The sequence below is a fragment of the Amphiura filiformis genome, chromosome 19 (assembly GCF_039555335.1).
Source record: "Amphiura filiformis chromosome 19, Afil_fr2py, whole genome shotgun sequence".
NCBI classification, from domain to species: Eukaryota; Metazoa; Echinodermata; class Ophiuroidea; order Amphilepidida; family Amphiuridae; genus Amphiura; species Amphiura filiformis.
The window spans coordinates 14,325,725-14,339,127 of record NC_092646.1 but is presented as its reverse complement, the minus strand read 5'-3'; the positions used below and the strand labels follow the sequence as shown (position 1 = coordinate 14,339,127).

The following is a 13,403-nucleotide window of genomic DNA, read 5'->3' as shown; positions in this document are numbered from 1 at the left end:
TGCTTTAATTGTTGTTGAGAAGTTTTGTCTTCTCGTTGTCTCTAAACATAACCAACTATAGCAGCGCGCGAGTCGGATGCAATGATGCAATCAATGTGTGCTTTCCAGATCGCGGGTGTCCGCGAATCAAAATCTGCTTCAATTATAATTTACCGTATCGCGTGTTGCGGAGGAATGGTAGAACCGGGCAGATGTTTAAAAACATCTGCCCGGTTCTACCATTCCTCCGCATTGCTTTTCATCTTCTTTCCTTCTTCCTTCTTTCTCCTCCTGATGTTCTTTCTTGATCTCTCTACTTTTCAATGTGATCAACGTACGGCTTTAGCATTATACATATTAGTTTAATACCGTAAGAGCAAGGTTATGATAGATAAATTATTCTACCAGATTTTTGGGTAAAATAAGTTTGAGCACGGTTGTATTTTTGGGCGACAGGGCAGCATACACAAGTGTGAATCAGTTGGATCTACGCCCGGGATCTACGTGCCATCTGAGAGAGACGTTTGAGTCATGTTTTAGTGGTTGGCTAGTATTACTTTGCTCACTTTACTTTGCAATAGGTGAGAAAACTAAATAGAACGATTGACCTAAGTAGATACTCATGGATAGAACGATGGGTCCTTGAGTCTATTGTTAGATATTGTTAGCAATTGTTTGCGTACAAATCACTACACAATTCATGGGTAAATCACTGGCTTGTTGAGAACACAGATTTATTGACAAAGAATATTAAACAATCATTTTTTGCTTTTGAAATGATATTTATTCTGAGATGGAGATTGACAGTTTATTGAAAATCAGTTTTTGCACCTTCTCTCTGATTTTTGTTGATGATGTATTTTCACGATGTGCCCCATACGCCGCTGCTTATGCTTTTTGCGGGGCTGTAGCTGGCCTGCCCCTATTACCCCTCTCATATCGCAAAGCTTCGCTCCATAATATTACTGTTAGTGCTTCTGATCTCTGATGAAGGTGGTCCCATTCGGGGTGGACCATATAGAAACATGTGAAGATCTTGAATGGAATGAGAATGAGAAAAGAGAAAAAATAAAGGGTGTGCCTATCGGGGATGCCTATAGGGGAAACTAAAAGTTATACAATATTTAATTCAATGAGGATTAGGTCCCAACTAAATTCCATCTAGGCCTATCTTTGGTCATGTCCTGGAGCCGTGTAAAATTTTCTGTACATCAAATAAAATGGACATGAAACATGACAGTATATTTTCAAGTGGATTTTGAAGTTGATAACTGTTAGAGGCCGGTCTCCATATCCAAACAACGTGCGATTGTATTCATTCGTAAGGATTAAATGAATGGAGCGAGGGATTTATACTGATTCATTTGGTGCGAGGATGAGGGCTCGGCACTTGAAACAGGTGTGCACATGGGCGGGCAAGAACATCGACCGAAAATAACAACACTAGTGGACATAGTAAGGGACCCTGGAGCACCCTTTGTAAAGCCTTAAGCTTGGTGAGAAAAGATGTGCGTGGTGTAACGTGTGAGGAATTATTGAATGAAATTTTGTTACTTTAAGAAAGTGACCTATAATTAATTTGATCTCCCTGTGATTGCAAGTCAACAGATTGATTATCATTAAAATTCCTTTGCATAATACATCGGTGTTTGCGGACATATTTTTTGTAAGCGTTCAGATATGTGGATTTTTTTATGAAGGACCTTTTGACAGATTTGGTGTGAACATTTTAGCGTGGCCGGTACAGATGCGATCATATTTCATTTCAGAGGGTGCGTTGTTATACAGATATAGGCTACGTGAAGTTTTCGTGGGAATCGCACCTGGATTTTGATTTGATAATATTGATACCTTGGAATCTGCTCTGCGTGCTATCCATGTGATTCAAAGTTTTGAAATATTTTCTCAAAATATCCTGGATGTCCTGGTGCGGTTTATTTTTTCGGGGGGGACGAAACGACCAATTCAATAAAACTCATCATTTTTTTCTTGTGGGTTCGATATAGCCTAGATAAAAGTGATTCATAATGCCCTTTAAGAATCTTTATTTTTAAGAGTGTAATTGCAGTTGGAGATTTTCAGTCTTTTTGGGTATGGCACTCTCTGGTACTAGACTCCTTAGTTTTCCTCCCCTATATGGTCTAACCACTAGACTTGCACCAGACACTAATGGCAGATTTAGCATTAGCAATTCATAGTCATATTTCCCTTGTCCTTTAAAAATGAAAAGAAAAAAATAACAAAATAACAAAAAACAAAACAAAACAGTATCTCATCAGTTATCAATGCAAGTGCCTTATTGATGGCTAAATAAACCGTCATACTGAATTCAGTACAGTACGATATGCGTTTGATTTTTTCCCCGTTTTCATCCTCTTTAGCACTTGATCGATACTCAAATAAATGAATAGACCATTGCATTCATAATAAGAAAATCAGATTTGATCGACTTTGGCCTTGGAATGAACCGTCAATCGACACAAAACTAAAACGCACAAAAAGACACAAAAAGGACCGTATATAATATCGTAAAATATAACATAAAAAAATGTCTATAGATTTTTTAAGTTTGGTGAGTCTATAAATCACTAGATGGATTCTCACGAATTGAACCAAACTCGTGTATGTTTTGCTGCTAAATAGGCTTGCCAAAAGAAACTTGACTCTTTGAAAGTTGAAAAGCACACCAGTAAGTTTTGTCAGGCCCATTCCACCGGGATTGAATCCGGGTGTAAAGATCTTCGGTTAACTATTGTGTAAGTCATGACTGCGGGCACAGAGATCTCGAAAGGAACAAAACACGAGAGTAAAGCAAATTCAACACAACTTTTCTCTTTCTTCTTCTTCTTTTTATACAAATTTAACTAAAAAAGAGACCTTCTGTGTCTAAATGCGCGACTCTTAAAGTTGGCATGCTTTTGGAGTATTGCTAGCTAGCCGACTGGTGTTGCATTACAAGTTTTAACGCTTTACATGCATTGGGTTTTTTTGAACTGGTTTAAGCATTTTGTCTTGATAGTTTAAACTGGTTAGATATACTAAAACTATCTTGATCTCTCCCCTAGTAACCCTAACAATAAGGGTTATCAAGAACCACTATAATACAAGAACCACTATTATCCAAATACAAGGATTGTTTGTATTTATTTAAAACATGGCCATAAAACTATCATGTATAAGGCTGAAAGAGAACACACAATGATGTGGTCAAATTTAAACATGTTAAAGTATTGATACCAAGTTAGCCCAATTGACAAGTCTTAAGACAATAAACACGTAATATAATCAAAATTTGCAGTCATATATTTTGACCCAATTCAAATATTTCATTTTGTCTTCAATATTATTAAAGAAACATCTTTACGATCATTAGTAGCAGTTAAAATGATGCTGGCCATCATCACGCGAGGGAGGTGTTAACATGCATCATGTGAGGAATAAAATCACAGGGGTTTGTTGGCTATCGGGCGTGAGCATGACACCGCTGTCACAGCTATGTTTACCTTGTCACAATTGTAAGAAACCAACGAATTGGCTTTTGTAGTGATTTTCTTTGTAAAGAAAGAATGGACTTGGTACTACTTGGTGTTAAATATTAACCATTTCTTGAAAATTACCAATCGATGAGGTAATTTCAAGTAGATAAGCGTTGAACGAAATTTAGGTTATTAAAAATCAGGAGTAATTCAAATATTAAGCACAAGAAAAATGTAATCAAATTATTTTTCGTTACATTATATCGAAATGTTAACACTATTTTGAAATATATCCATACCAGTTGACTTCCTGCTTGGAATTTTGAAGGCATTTAGAGCATTAAAACATCTAACTTGATCTGCAAGACATTTTTGTCGGTTATTGTACGTAACAGAGCTGATTTCGAAACGGACGGGGAATTTGTCGTAACACAGCTGGGTAAACACTAGTAGCCAACAAGAAGGGTTTATCTAACAAAAAATGAAAGCTTTTAATGTCCTTGTTCTGAGTGAAAATGTTAAGAACTCTTACATGAATGAGATGAAAGCAATAAGGGTTTTGAATAGTTGGACAACATAGTTGAGATAGAGTCCTGCATGAGCTAACAATAGTCGTTGCTAAGATGGAATACAGAGATGGATATAATAGCTGCCCTGGGGATTTCATAAAGGATTCACCAACTCAAGACGAACTTATGAACTTGCGCTAGCAGACCTGGCGTTGTGAGCATGGCCATAAGTCCTAACAAACTTTATAAGGGAGCTATTTTGTTAAGACTTACTTATCCGAATGGTTCCCCGACTGATTCAGTCCTGAAGAGGTATATATTAAGAGCTATAGCTAGTGTGTGATTAGAGGTAATTGGTCTTGTTTTGATTTTAAACAAAAGAAGTTATTAAATTAATTTTGGAACGAGTTTTTAGAATGCGAAGAAACCGCCTTCGATAAAGCTTGAATCTGACTGTCATTGGTTTCCTATGTTTGATTTTTGGTCTAAATTGTGAATTGATGAGTTAGACAGTCACCTACAGCTCTACCGGGACGACTTACATTTAACCAACCTCAAAACAAAATAACATTTCATGAAATAACCAAAGAAATAACCCTGATCCAATAACTTTAGACATAGTGATCATGGTGATGATTAAACTTTGGTAACGGGCCCCCGCGAGATGGAAAGTGCACGGGCATAAAGGTACTTCGTTGTCATTGCTAAAAGTCATACATTATACCTAATGTCGGTAACATTTCATCAGCCATCACAAGCATGTGATGTTAACATGTTAACTGCTATACCATATGATACACAACTTATTACGTAATAATTCAATGAGCAATACGATCACAAATCAGTAAATTACTTGATTTAACTTTATTTTATATCAAGCTGGTGTAGATAGAATTAAAAAGACAATAGCTTAATAATCTCACTACATTTGAATGTATAATAATTGCATAGTTAATTATTAAAATTAAACCATAATAATGCTTAAGAATTAAGCCGGCCAGGCTGTTGTCAAATTAATAGCTTAACTTAATCGAAAGTTTGAAATTTCAAACAAAAGCAGATTATCATAAAAAATTACAATAATTACTAAATACAATGTTACGCAAGGCGAATGGCAATGAAAACAATGGTTAGAAACATTTGGTAACATCGGGTTGAATACTAACATGAATAATGGACAGAAATGCATGTGCATGGAGAACGTAGCCTGCCTTCCAAAAGAAAAACATTGTTGACCATCAACTGCATACGTACATATCAAAGACAGTGAAATTGCAAGAAAATACCAAACCGGGGAAGAAAAATCAAATCAACTTCAATGTTAATATTAAACTATATTATTATTGATCAGATCAAAAGTTATTTCCTGTTATTAGTGAACCGCAAGCAACGCAATCAACAACAAATATACCATAAAGAAAATACCACAATTCCCAACATTAATACTTATTCTTAGTATTTCAACAAAGCTTGCTTATTATTCCTTGACCAAAAATAGTATAATGAACAAGAATATTGGTCATTTATTTCTATCACGATTGATGGGGACCTTGTCCGAGTGGTCGTGATTCAAAAGGTTGAGGGAATGCAGGGCGCCGTGTTGGGTTTTTGACGCGTGCGAAGAAATGCGTTGAAAACGATATTGTTGCAATTATTAGTTTCTATATTTCCCTGTTAATTAATTTGATCTAAATTATTGAGTGCATAATTCTTCAGTAGACAGTCAAAATTGGTAGAAGATAAAAACAGTTGCACATGAATATATATCCTGAATTCCAGTTTTGTTGAAGTTTATATTGTTACTATCTTCAGTAGATAGCACAGTTACTATCTTCAGTAGATAGCATAGACTTCAGAAGTCAGTGGTGAACAACAGGGCTAGTGAATATATTAATGTATTGAAACGGACAATTGTCCTTTATTAAAGGATACACACATTTGATGAGACTTTTACCGACAAAATCATTCAAGAATAATATGTAGGTCAAATGTAGATTACTTTATAATATAACAATCAACAACAATAGAATAATTGGCCATTTATTTCTATGAGATGAGATAAAACTTTCACCGACAAAATCATTCAAGAATAATATGTAGGTCAAATACTGGTAGATTACTTTGTAATAACAATCAACAACAATAGAATGTAAAAGTCACTGTTGTAACTTTGAATAACAATCAACTTTTCCCCTTTTGTTGTTCTTCTCATTTGCAGCCGTCCAACATGAAAGAGGACCGCGTAATTCCACCATTCGTAAACAGATGGCGATGTACCTCAAGGAGTCCGCAGCCGTTACGGAAGCAGCCGCCCATCCCCTCATCGCCGGTTACCCGCATCATATACCGCTACTGAGCCCCATGATCGGTGCAGAACCATTTACGCCAATATTAATTTCAGCGAGTGAAACCCCTGTGTCTGGAGCTATGACGTCACCTTTCCCCTGTTATCCCACTCCAAAAGTAAGTATAAGTTTCTCGACAAAAGTTACTCTCATTATAGATAAATGATACCAAATTGTACATTTTGTTTTCACAATATCAATTTTAGTCTACAAATATTTTGCGCAGAACAGAACTACCTTAGGCCCTCAAGCAAAAATTTACGATTTCCATTCAAATAGATTTCTATTTTTCCCCAAATATTGTTGGTTTTCAATATCAGATATTCTCTTAGTTTAATTTAAGGTTGAACAAATAGGTAAAACAGAGAAAATACATATTACAGCACCTATAAAGCCCTGTTTTATTATTTAAACTGTGATTTAAGCACTTGTGGCTTAGTCTTTCAGAGAGTTTAAAAGTGCGTTATTGGGCATTACAAATACAATAGTGGAAGAAGTAGAAATTCCAGAAAAATTTGATATCCTCAATATTCACACTTCTAATCAGTTCTATTTTCATATCCGTTCTGTTTCCCCTAGTACCCTCATCCTGAAGTGCTAAGGATGTCACCCACAGCGGTGTCACCGTTTACCAGTAGCATCAGCAGCGTAGAGACTGTATGTGAATCAGCCGCCAGATTATTATTCATGAGTATCAAATGGGTGAAAAATGTGCCAGCTTTTGTTTCGTTACCGTACAGAGACCAGGTAAGACAATGTAGATATAATAAATTATTAAAGGAGCATTTAGTGATCCATAGCCTCATCCCTACTCTCAATAAAAGTTGATTTTCATACCACTGGAAATCTCTGCGTAATGTACGGCGTGCAAAAACTTTCTTGCAGATTCACTCGCTTACTAAAAATATCGTCAAATTCGTATTTGAATCAACTGAAATTTTTGGATTTTTAAAAATAGATATCTACTAAAACATATCATAAAAAGAGGATGTCAGGATTACAAAATACTCCTTTAATAAAGGTTTTTGACTTCAACCAGAAAAGAATTCTCTGTAAACTTGCTGCACTGGTTGAGAGCTTTTGCGGTGACTATTGCGTCCTCAGCCGATAGGCTGACATTAACGCGGCGACCAGTGTCAGTGTTCTCTTGCCAGAAGTTATGCAAAAGGCAAATGTACGCACCAGCCGAAATTACTGACACTGTCAAAGGCAGACATGTCAGTCCATCGGCTGAGGACACAGATGATACTGTAAAAGCACCATGCCAGTAAGTAAATTCAATTTGGAGATAGTTTTTAGGCAGTTTCTCAAAATATCAAGAGCTAACTCAAGAACCACTGAACCAATTCTAGGCTTGTTTGTACTCATTTTAATGCATTTTTCGTACTGATTCCAAATTTACGAATTTGGTACTTGTCGTCTGCAGTCGACACTCGTGTAAAGAGGATTTATATTTTCAAGGCAGCCAACCTGCAAACCATCACACTACTGATAATAACAACAAAATATATTGACTATTTTGATACTATGTAATAAGATGGTGGCTTTCTTTTAGAAACCAGAAAACAACACTTGAGAATTTCATTTTCATAATTCATCCACAAATCAAAACATTCTAAATTTGGTAACTGTAATTTTTATAATTAACTCTTCTTTCGGTTAAATTGTGGTTTATAAGCACCCATCATAAACCACCTCTGAAAGACAAATGAAAGGAAAAATTGTCATTTCACTACTGATGGGCGATATCCCTTTTGATAATTTTGCTTCCCGAAGCATTATGAATATGACTTTTAAAGTAACAAAAGGCATAGAGAAATTATATTATTTCGCTTGGATAATTCGTAACATTACGGAGCCGGTCACTGGGTAATATTTAAAGAAATTTGATGTTATTTTTCTCTACGTAGGATGGTTGACGCCCTTTGGTTGGGTAAAATGAATTCAAAAGAACATCTATATAATCTTAAGTCATATACTGAGGTCACAGCGGGAGTTTGAGACCCCTAATTTACCGTAAAAATTGTCATTATTTTAAAGAATTTTCTTTAGAGCTCGAGCAAATTCAAGTTCTTGATGGGTTGATCATATGACGGATTTACTCGACAGTTTCTGTATTTTCCACAATGATCTCGAATCTTAAACTTCCTACAAAATTCATTTGAAATATACTGATAAACAGAGGAATATGGTTGCTCTTGGTCTACGTGAATATCTGACCACGTACCTATATGTGATTCTAGGAACAAACCCATATTTTGATAATAACGATTGATTAAAGCGAACTACCAAAAGTCACAACTTTTTTCTCATATTCATTGACTTACCCACGATGTTTCAAACTCGAAAACATCGGCGTGTCAAACTCAAGTTTTGTCACCCAAAAATCAACACGTGTATCAATAGGGCACGAACAAAACTGACTTTCAACTATTCATAATAATTATTATTGTTATTATTTCATACGTTTGTATCACAAATAATTTTTTGTTATTGTTATGATTTTTTTGATACATAAACACTTGATTTGGAATTAACAAGAGTGTCTCAGTAAAGGGCATAGTCAATCCCAAATGGCGGATTATTTTCGCTCGACCAGTGGTATTGTTACACACGACACCAGACCGTCCTGGTCGTCATGCGGTCAAGGTTGGAAACAAGACTTAATAATAGAATTATTGACATAGGTTCGAGTATCATGCTGACTGTCTAAACGCGACAAAAACAATGGATGGATTTGCTCATATCTAAGGAGTCAAAACGTGGGAATGTAGACAGGTGCGGGTTTAATAAACTTAACGAGTTGAGAGGGGAAAATTTAAAAAAAAGAGTAAAAAAGGCAAGAGCGAGAAGACACATTAACTGCGACATGGTGTCAAAAAGGGGCCGTCACTCTGTGATCCGTGTTCACATGAAACCCCAATGAATGGCACAATTCTTTCATAATATATAAAGAGCAAAAAAAGATAAGCCTACTCAGAACCCGTCAACTACCCGTTCTTTACTTCATGAACTTTCAGATAGTAGCTAGATAGTAATAGATTTTAAGCAAATTCCCGGAACAAATTCAGTAAAACTTGATTTTCATCATGAAGACATTAAGGGCCGGTTTCTCGAAGTATGGCTAAGGCTTCCTGAGCCATTAGGTTTCAGCCCAACTAGTCCTATATACTAATGCTTACAATTTCACATCACCTAAGAAAGATAAATCAATAAAATGGATCCACATTGGTAGGGCTTAGCAAGCCTGATCACTAGCCAAGCTTAGAGAAATCGGACCATAAATGAGACTCTGCAGCCTTGTATTGTGCAATCTAACCAATTTGTCACTATTATATTTTGTATCTTTCAGTTGCTTTTATTAGAGGAAGGTTGGAGGGAACTGTTCATTCTTGGTGCAGCACAATGGCAAATGGCATTTGATAGTACGCCCCTTATGAATGCTGCAGGTAAGCGTTATTCCAGCAGGGCTTCATATTAGAGTCCCAAACTTCATAAAACTTGATAAAGAGCTTTATCTCCAAAATAGCAATAGCTATCTCAAGAACCTGTGGACCAATACCGGGGTTGTTTGTACTCCTTTTAATGCATTTTTCATGCTGAATTCAACAATGGTCATTAATATGTACAAATCTGACAGTTTGGAATGTTTAACTTTAATGAAAATTTGGAACTTAGTCTCGTCTGCAGTCGACACCCGCATGGAAAGGTTAATACTTGTTAGTTAACACAAAATTTGATTTCCTTTCCTTTGATCAAGTTTTATTCTTGAAAGTAAAAGTCTCCCATGTCATGTTTGACAAAGACTACAGGACCTGATTACGGAAAAACTCATTTTCTATACAAAACAAAAAATCCAAGCACTCACATTAAATTCGGCATTTCCCATCATTCTTGATCAAGAACTCCCTTACTTTCATGGAAGGTTGCCATATTTAATGCTTTACCGGATTCGATGTCCAATTGCATAAAAAAACCCTTGCAATTCTGAGCCCATCAGAACAAATAAGTTTTCTACAAGTACGCCATCGGTTTTGACAGTACATTATACCGGTGCAGCCTGTTTCCGTGCGAGTGGTTGAACTTTCGTGTCTGCCTTCATCAGGACTGAGACGAAAGCTTGACCACTCACACAGGGACCGGCTGCACCGGTACTGTGATAACCAACAGCGTACTCGTAGAAATACTTCTTATGAATTCCCATCGAGAAAGAATCTACATATTTATAATGTTGTTATTTTCATTACAGGTTTACAACCAGATAATGCCCCTGCAGAGAAAATAGCAGCAGTAACGAGTGAGTTAAGGGTGCTACAAGAAATCATTGCTAAATTCCGACAGCTAGAAGTAGATGCCACAGAGTTTGCTTGCTTGAAAGGCATCGTAATATTCAAAACAGGTAAGAGCTTTGGTTTTAACATAAAAATTCAAGTTTTGATCTATTTTCTCAAAATATCAAGAGCTATCTCAAGAACTATTGAACCAATACTAGGCTTGTTTGTACTCATTTGATTGCATTTTGCATGCTTATTCCAAATATGGTCATGAAAATTTACATTTCTGTAATTTTTGATGTCTTAAAGCTAAATTTGAAACTTGTCGTCTGCAGTCGACACCCGTGTGGAGAGAGTTAAGTTGTAAAACCACTTGGTGTCAATTATTATTACATGATGCCCCGCACTGATACAGTTGTTGTAGTTCACAACTGGGTTGCTTGGGTATTTTTACAAACATTTTGCTAAGTGCATACATTTCAAAATTCCAAACTCAGCATGAATGATTCAGATGTAAATATCTACTAGACATGAGATTAAGTAAATACATTGTTAAATTTGAGCCCTATTTTTTTAAAAATACAAATGCTATCTTCTGCTGATAGCATACATATACATGAATTGTGGACTAAGCTGATAGCATATAGGCATACCACTGGTCTAGTCCCAATTGCTTCCAGGTCCCTACTAAAGTGCTTTCTGGTTTTGCTAATGCTATCTACAGATGACAGCAAGTTTATCACATAGAATTGTTGTCTCTGCTGAAAGTATGTAAAAAGTTGTCTTAACTTTAGATTCTTTCAACAATTAAATCAACATTGAAAGATTGTTAACCATATTTTCTGTATTTTTCGTATTCTTTTTCCACTCAGATGTTCCTGGTGTCCAAGAACAAAGTTCAATAGTCCATCTTCCAGACCAATCGCCGCTTACTCTCAGTAAATATATCACACTTAGACATCCATCGCAGCCATTCAGATTTGGAAAACTCCTCTTACTTTTACCAACTCTTCGTGCAGTTAGACCCAGCACATTGGAACAGCTCTTCTTCAGACAAACCATCGGATCCATGCCAATTCAAAGATTACTCTGTGACCTCTATAAAGCAAATGACTTTTAACCTTTGAACCTCATCCTCTTTCAACTACCTTACAATCTAACAAAGAAAGTATTATTTGAATGATAAATATTCAAACTTATTGGAGTATTAATTATGTTTAGAATTTATAAATTGTCTTCAAACATTCCTATATATTTGTGAATATAAACATGGCGGTGAGGACAAAAACCTGAGGTATGTCTTTGAGTGGTTTGTGCTCAATGCTAAGCAAAACTCAACAATATATCTCCAACTCAACATAATTATAATGATAACATGATTGCTTAAGACATATCTTAAGGTTTTTGACTTGACCTCCTTCATGTCCAGTGCCTGTACAACTTCAAGTGTCTTTTTGCCAATATTATCAACATTTTGTTAAATTGGACTCGATTTTGGTTTGAAAAATTAACTGTTGCCTTTTGAAAAATTGTCTTCTTCCAATGATATATTGTCTTCCACTTAATATATTTAAATTATAGCAGGCTGAAAAACAAAAGTGTTTATATAAAGCTTTACAATCACAACCAATTGACAATGTTTTTGATCAAATAATGTGAAAACAAATAACTGTTTCATCATCTACAGATGATAATTGACCAAGTGGACTATTCCATTTGAAATCCACTCCACCCTGTGGAAAATTTTTAAAAAGTTATGAACTCCACTGGATCTACTCTCTATTTGAAAGACATGACCTTAATTTTCCACATAGGGAGTGTGAATTTCAAATGGGGTTGCCTGAATGGGTGACTCCATGAAATCTACACCCCTGTATGGGAGATTAAGGTTAGTCATGTCTTCCATAGGGGATGTATGGATTTCAGCTGGAATAGACCAGTATACAATCACCTCATGGACATAGAACTAAAAACAAATTTATCAATAATGGATAATCAATAATCTAATATTATTATGATGCAAAGTGTATACATAATTAGTGAAAAATTTGTACAAAGTATACAAAGTATTTAAAATGTGCCTTTTTGTGTTATACATATTATTGCATGCATTGAGCATCGTTTGTAAAATAGTAATTTACTTTTGAATCAATCACAGGATAGTATTTGTATAGATCTACCTAGAATTTAATTGTGCAATGCCAAATTAGTTTATTAAATAAGCTGAAAAACTGGGTTATTAGAGAGAAATGTGTACTTTATGCAAGCATCAATTTGAAGCTTGAACCTAGCAATCTCAAGCCTTGACATATTATCGACGTCGATTCGATGCCGACGATTGAGGTCATACTTTTGTTTGGTCGATCATCAGCATCGAATCGACGTTGATAATATATCGAGGCTTTGTGGTGGGTAGGTTCAAGCTTCAAATTGATGCTTGCATTAATAAGTCAACATTAGTGGGTTTATAGATAGTTTGAACCAGGGGCATGAATACTGATCACTCCCCTTTTTTAACCCCATAAGAACTACCTGCCGATTGGCCAAAAAGAAGTTTTCATTATCAATTGGCCCAATCAGCAACATTGTTAGAATATTTCACCATGCCAAAAAATTGGGGTGAATTATTTGCAAACCTCCATTCTGATTAGTGATTAAAGTGAAAATATCATGTAATTGACCAATCAGAGGCAATGTTAGATTGTCAGGTAGTGCTCAGGGGGTTAATGTCAAAACCAGATCGGTCAGTATTAGCTACTATTACATTGTTTACACCATTTACTTGCATGCATGTCAGATATCAACAGAATACTTTGGAAA

At 35.7% G+C, this 13,403-nt stretch overlaps 1 protein-coding gene across 1 annotated transcript in view; it reads left to right on the top strand.

The window, feature by feature from the left end:
- Positions 1 to 12,590, top strand: part of LOC140140960 (nuclear receptor subfamily 2 group E member 1-like) — a 28,656-nt gene extending 16,066 nt beyond the window's left edge. Inside the window, exons 3-7 of the mRNA XM_072162727.1 lie at positions 6,183 to 6,427; positions 6,889 to 7,056; positions 9,662 to 9,758; positions 10,559 to 10,708; positions 11,456 to 12,590. Of these exons, the coding sequence (XP_072018828.1) occupies positions 6,183 to 6,427; positions 6,889 to 7,056; positions 9,662 to 9,758; positions 10,559 to 10,708; positions 11,456 to 11,703 (908 nt within the window). The 3' untranslated portion in view covers positions 11,704 to 12,590. The remainder of the gene's footprint in view (positions 1 to 6,182; positions 6,428 to 6,888; positions 7,057 to 9,661; positions 9,759 to 10,558; positions 10,709 to 11,455) is intronic.
- Positions 12,591 to 13,403: the final 813 nt, after the last annotated feature.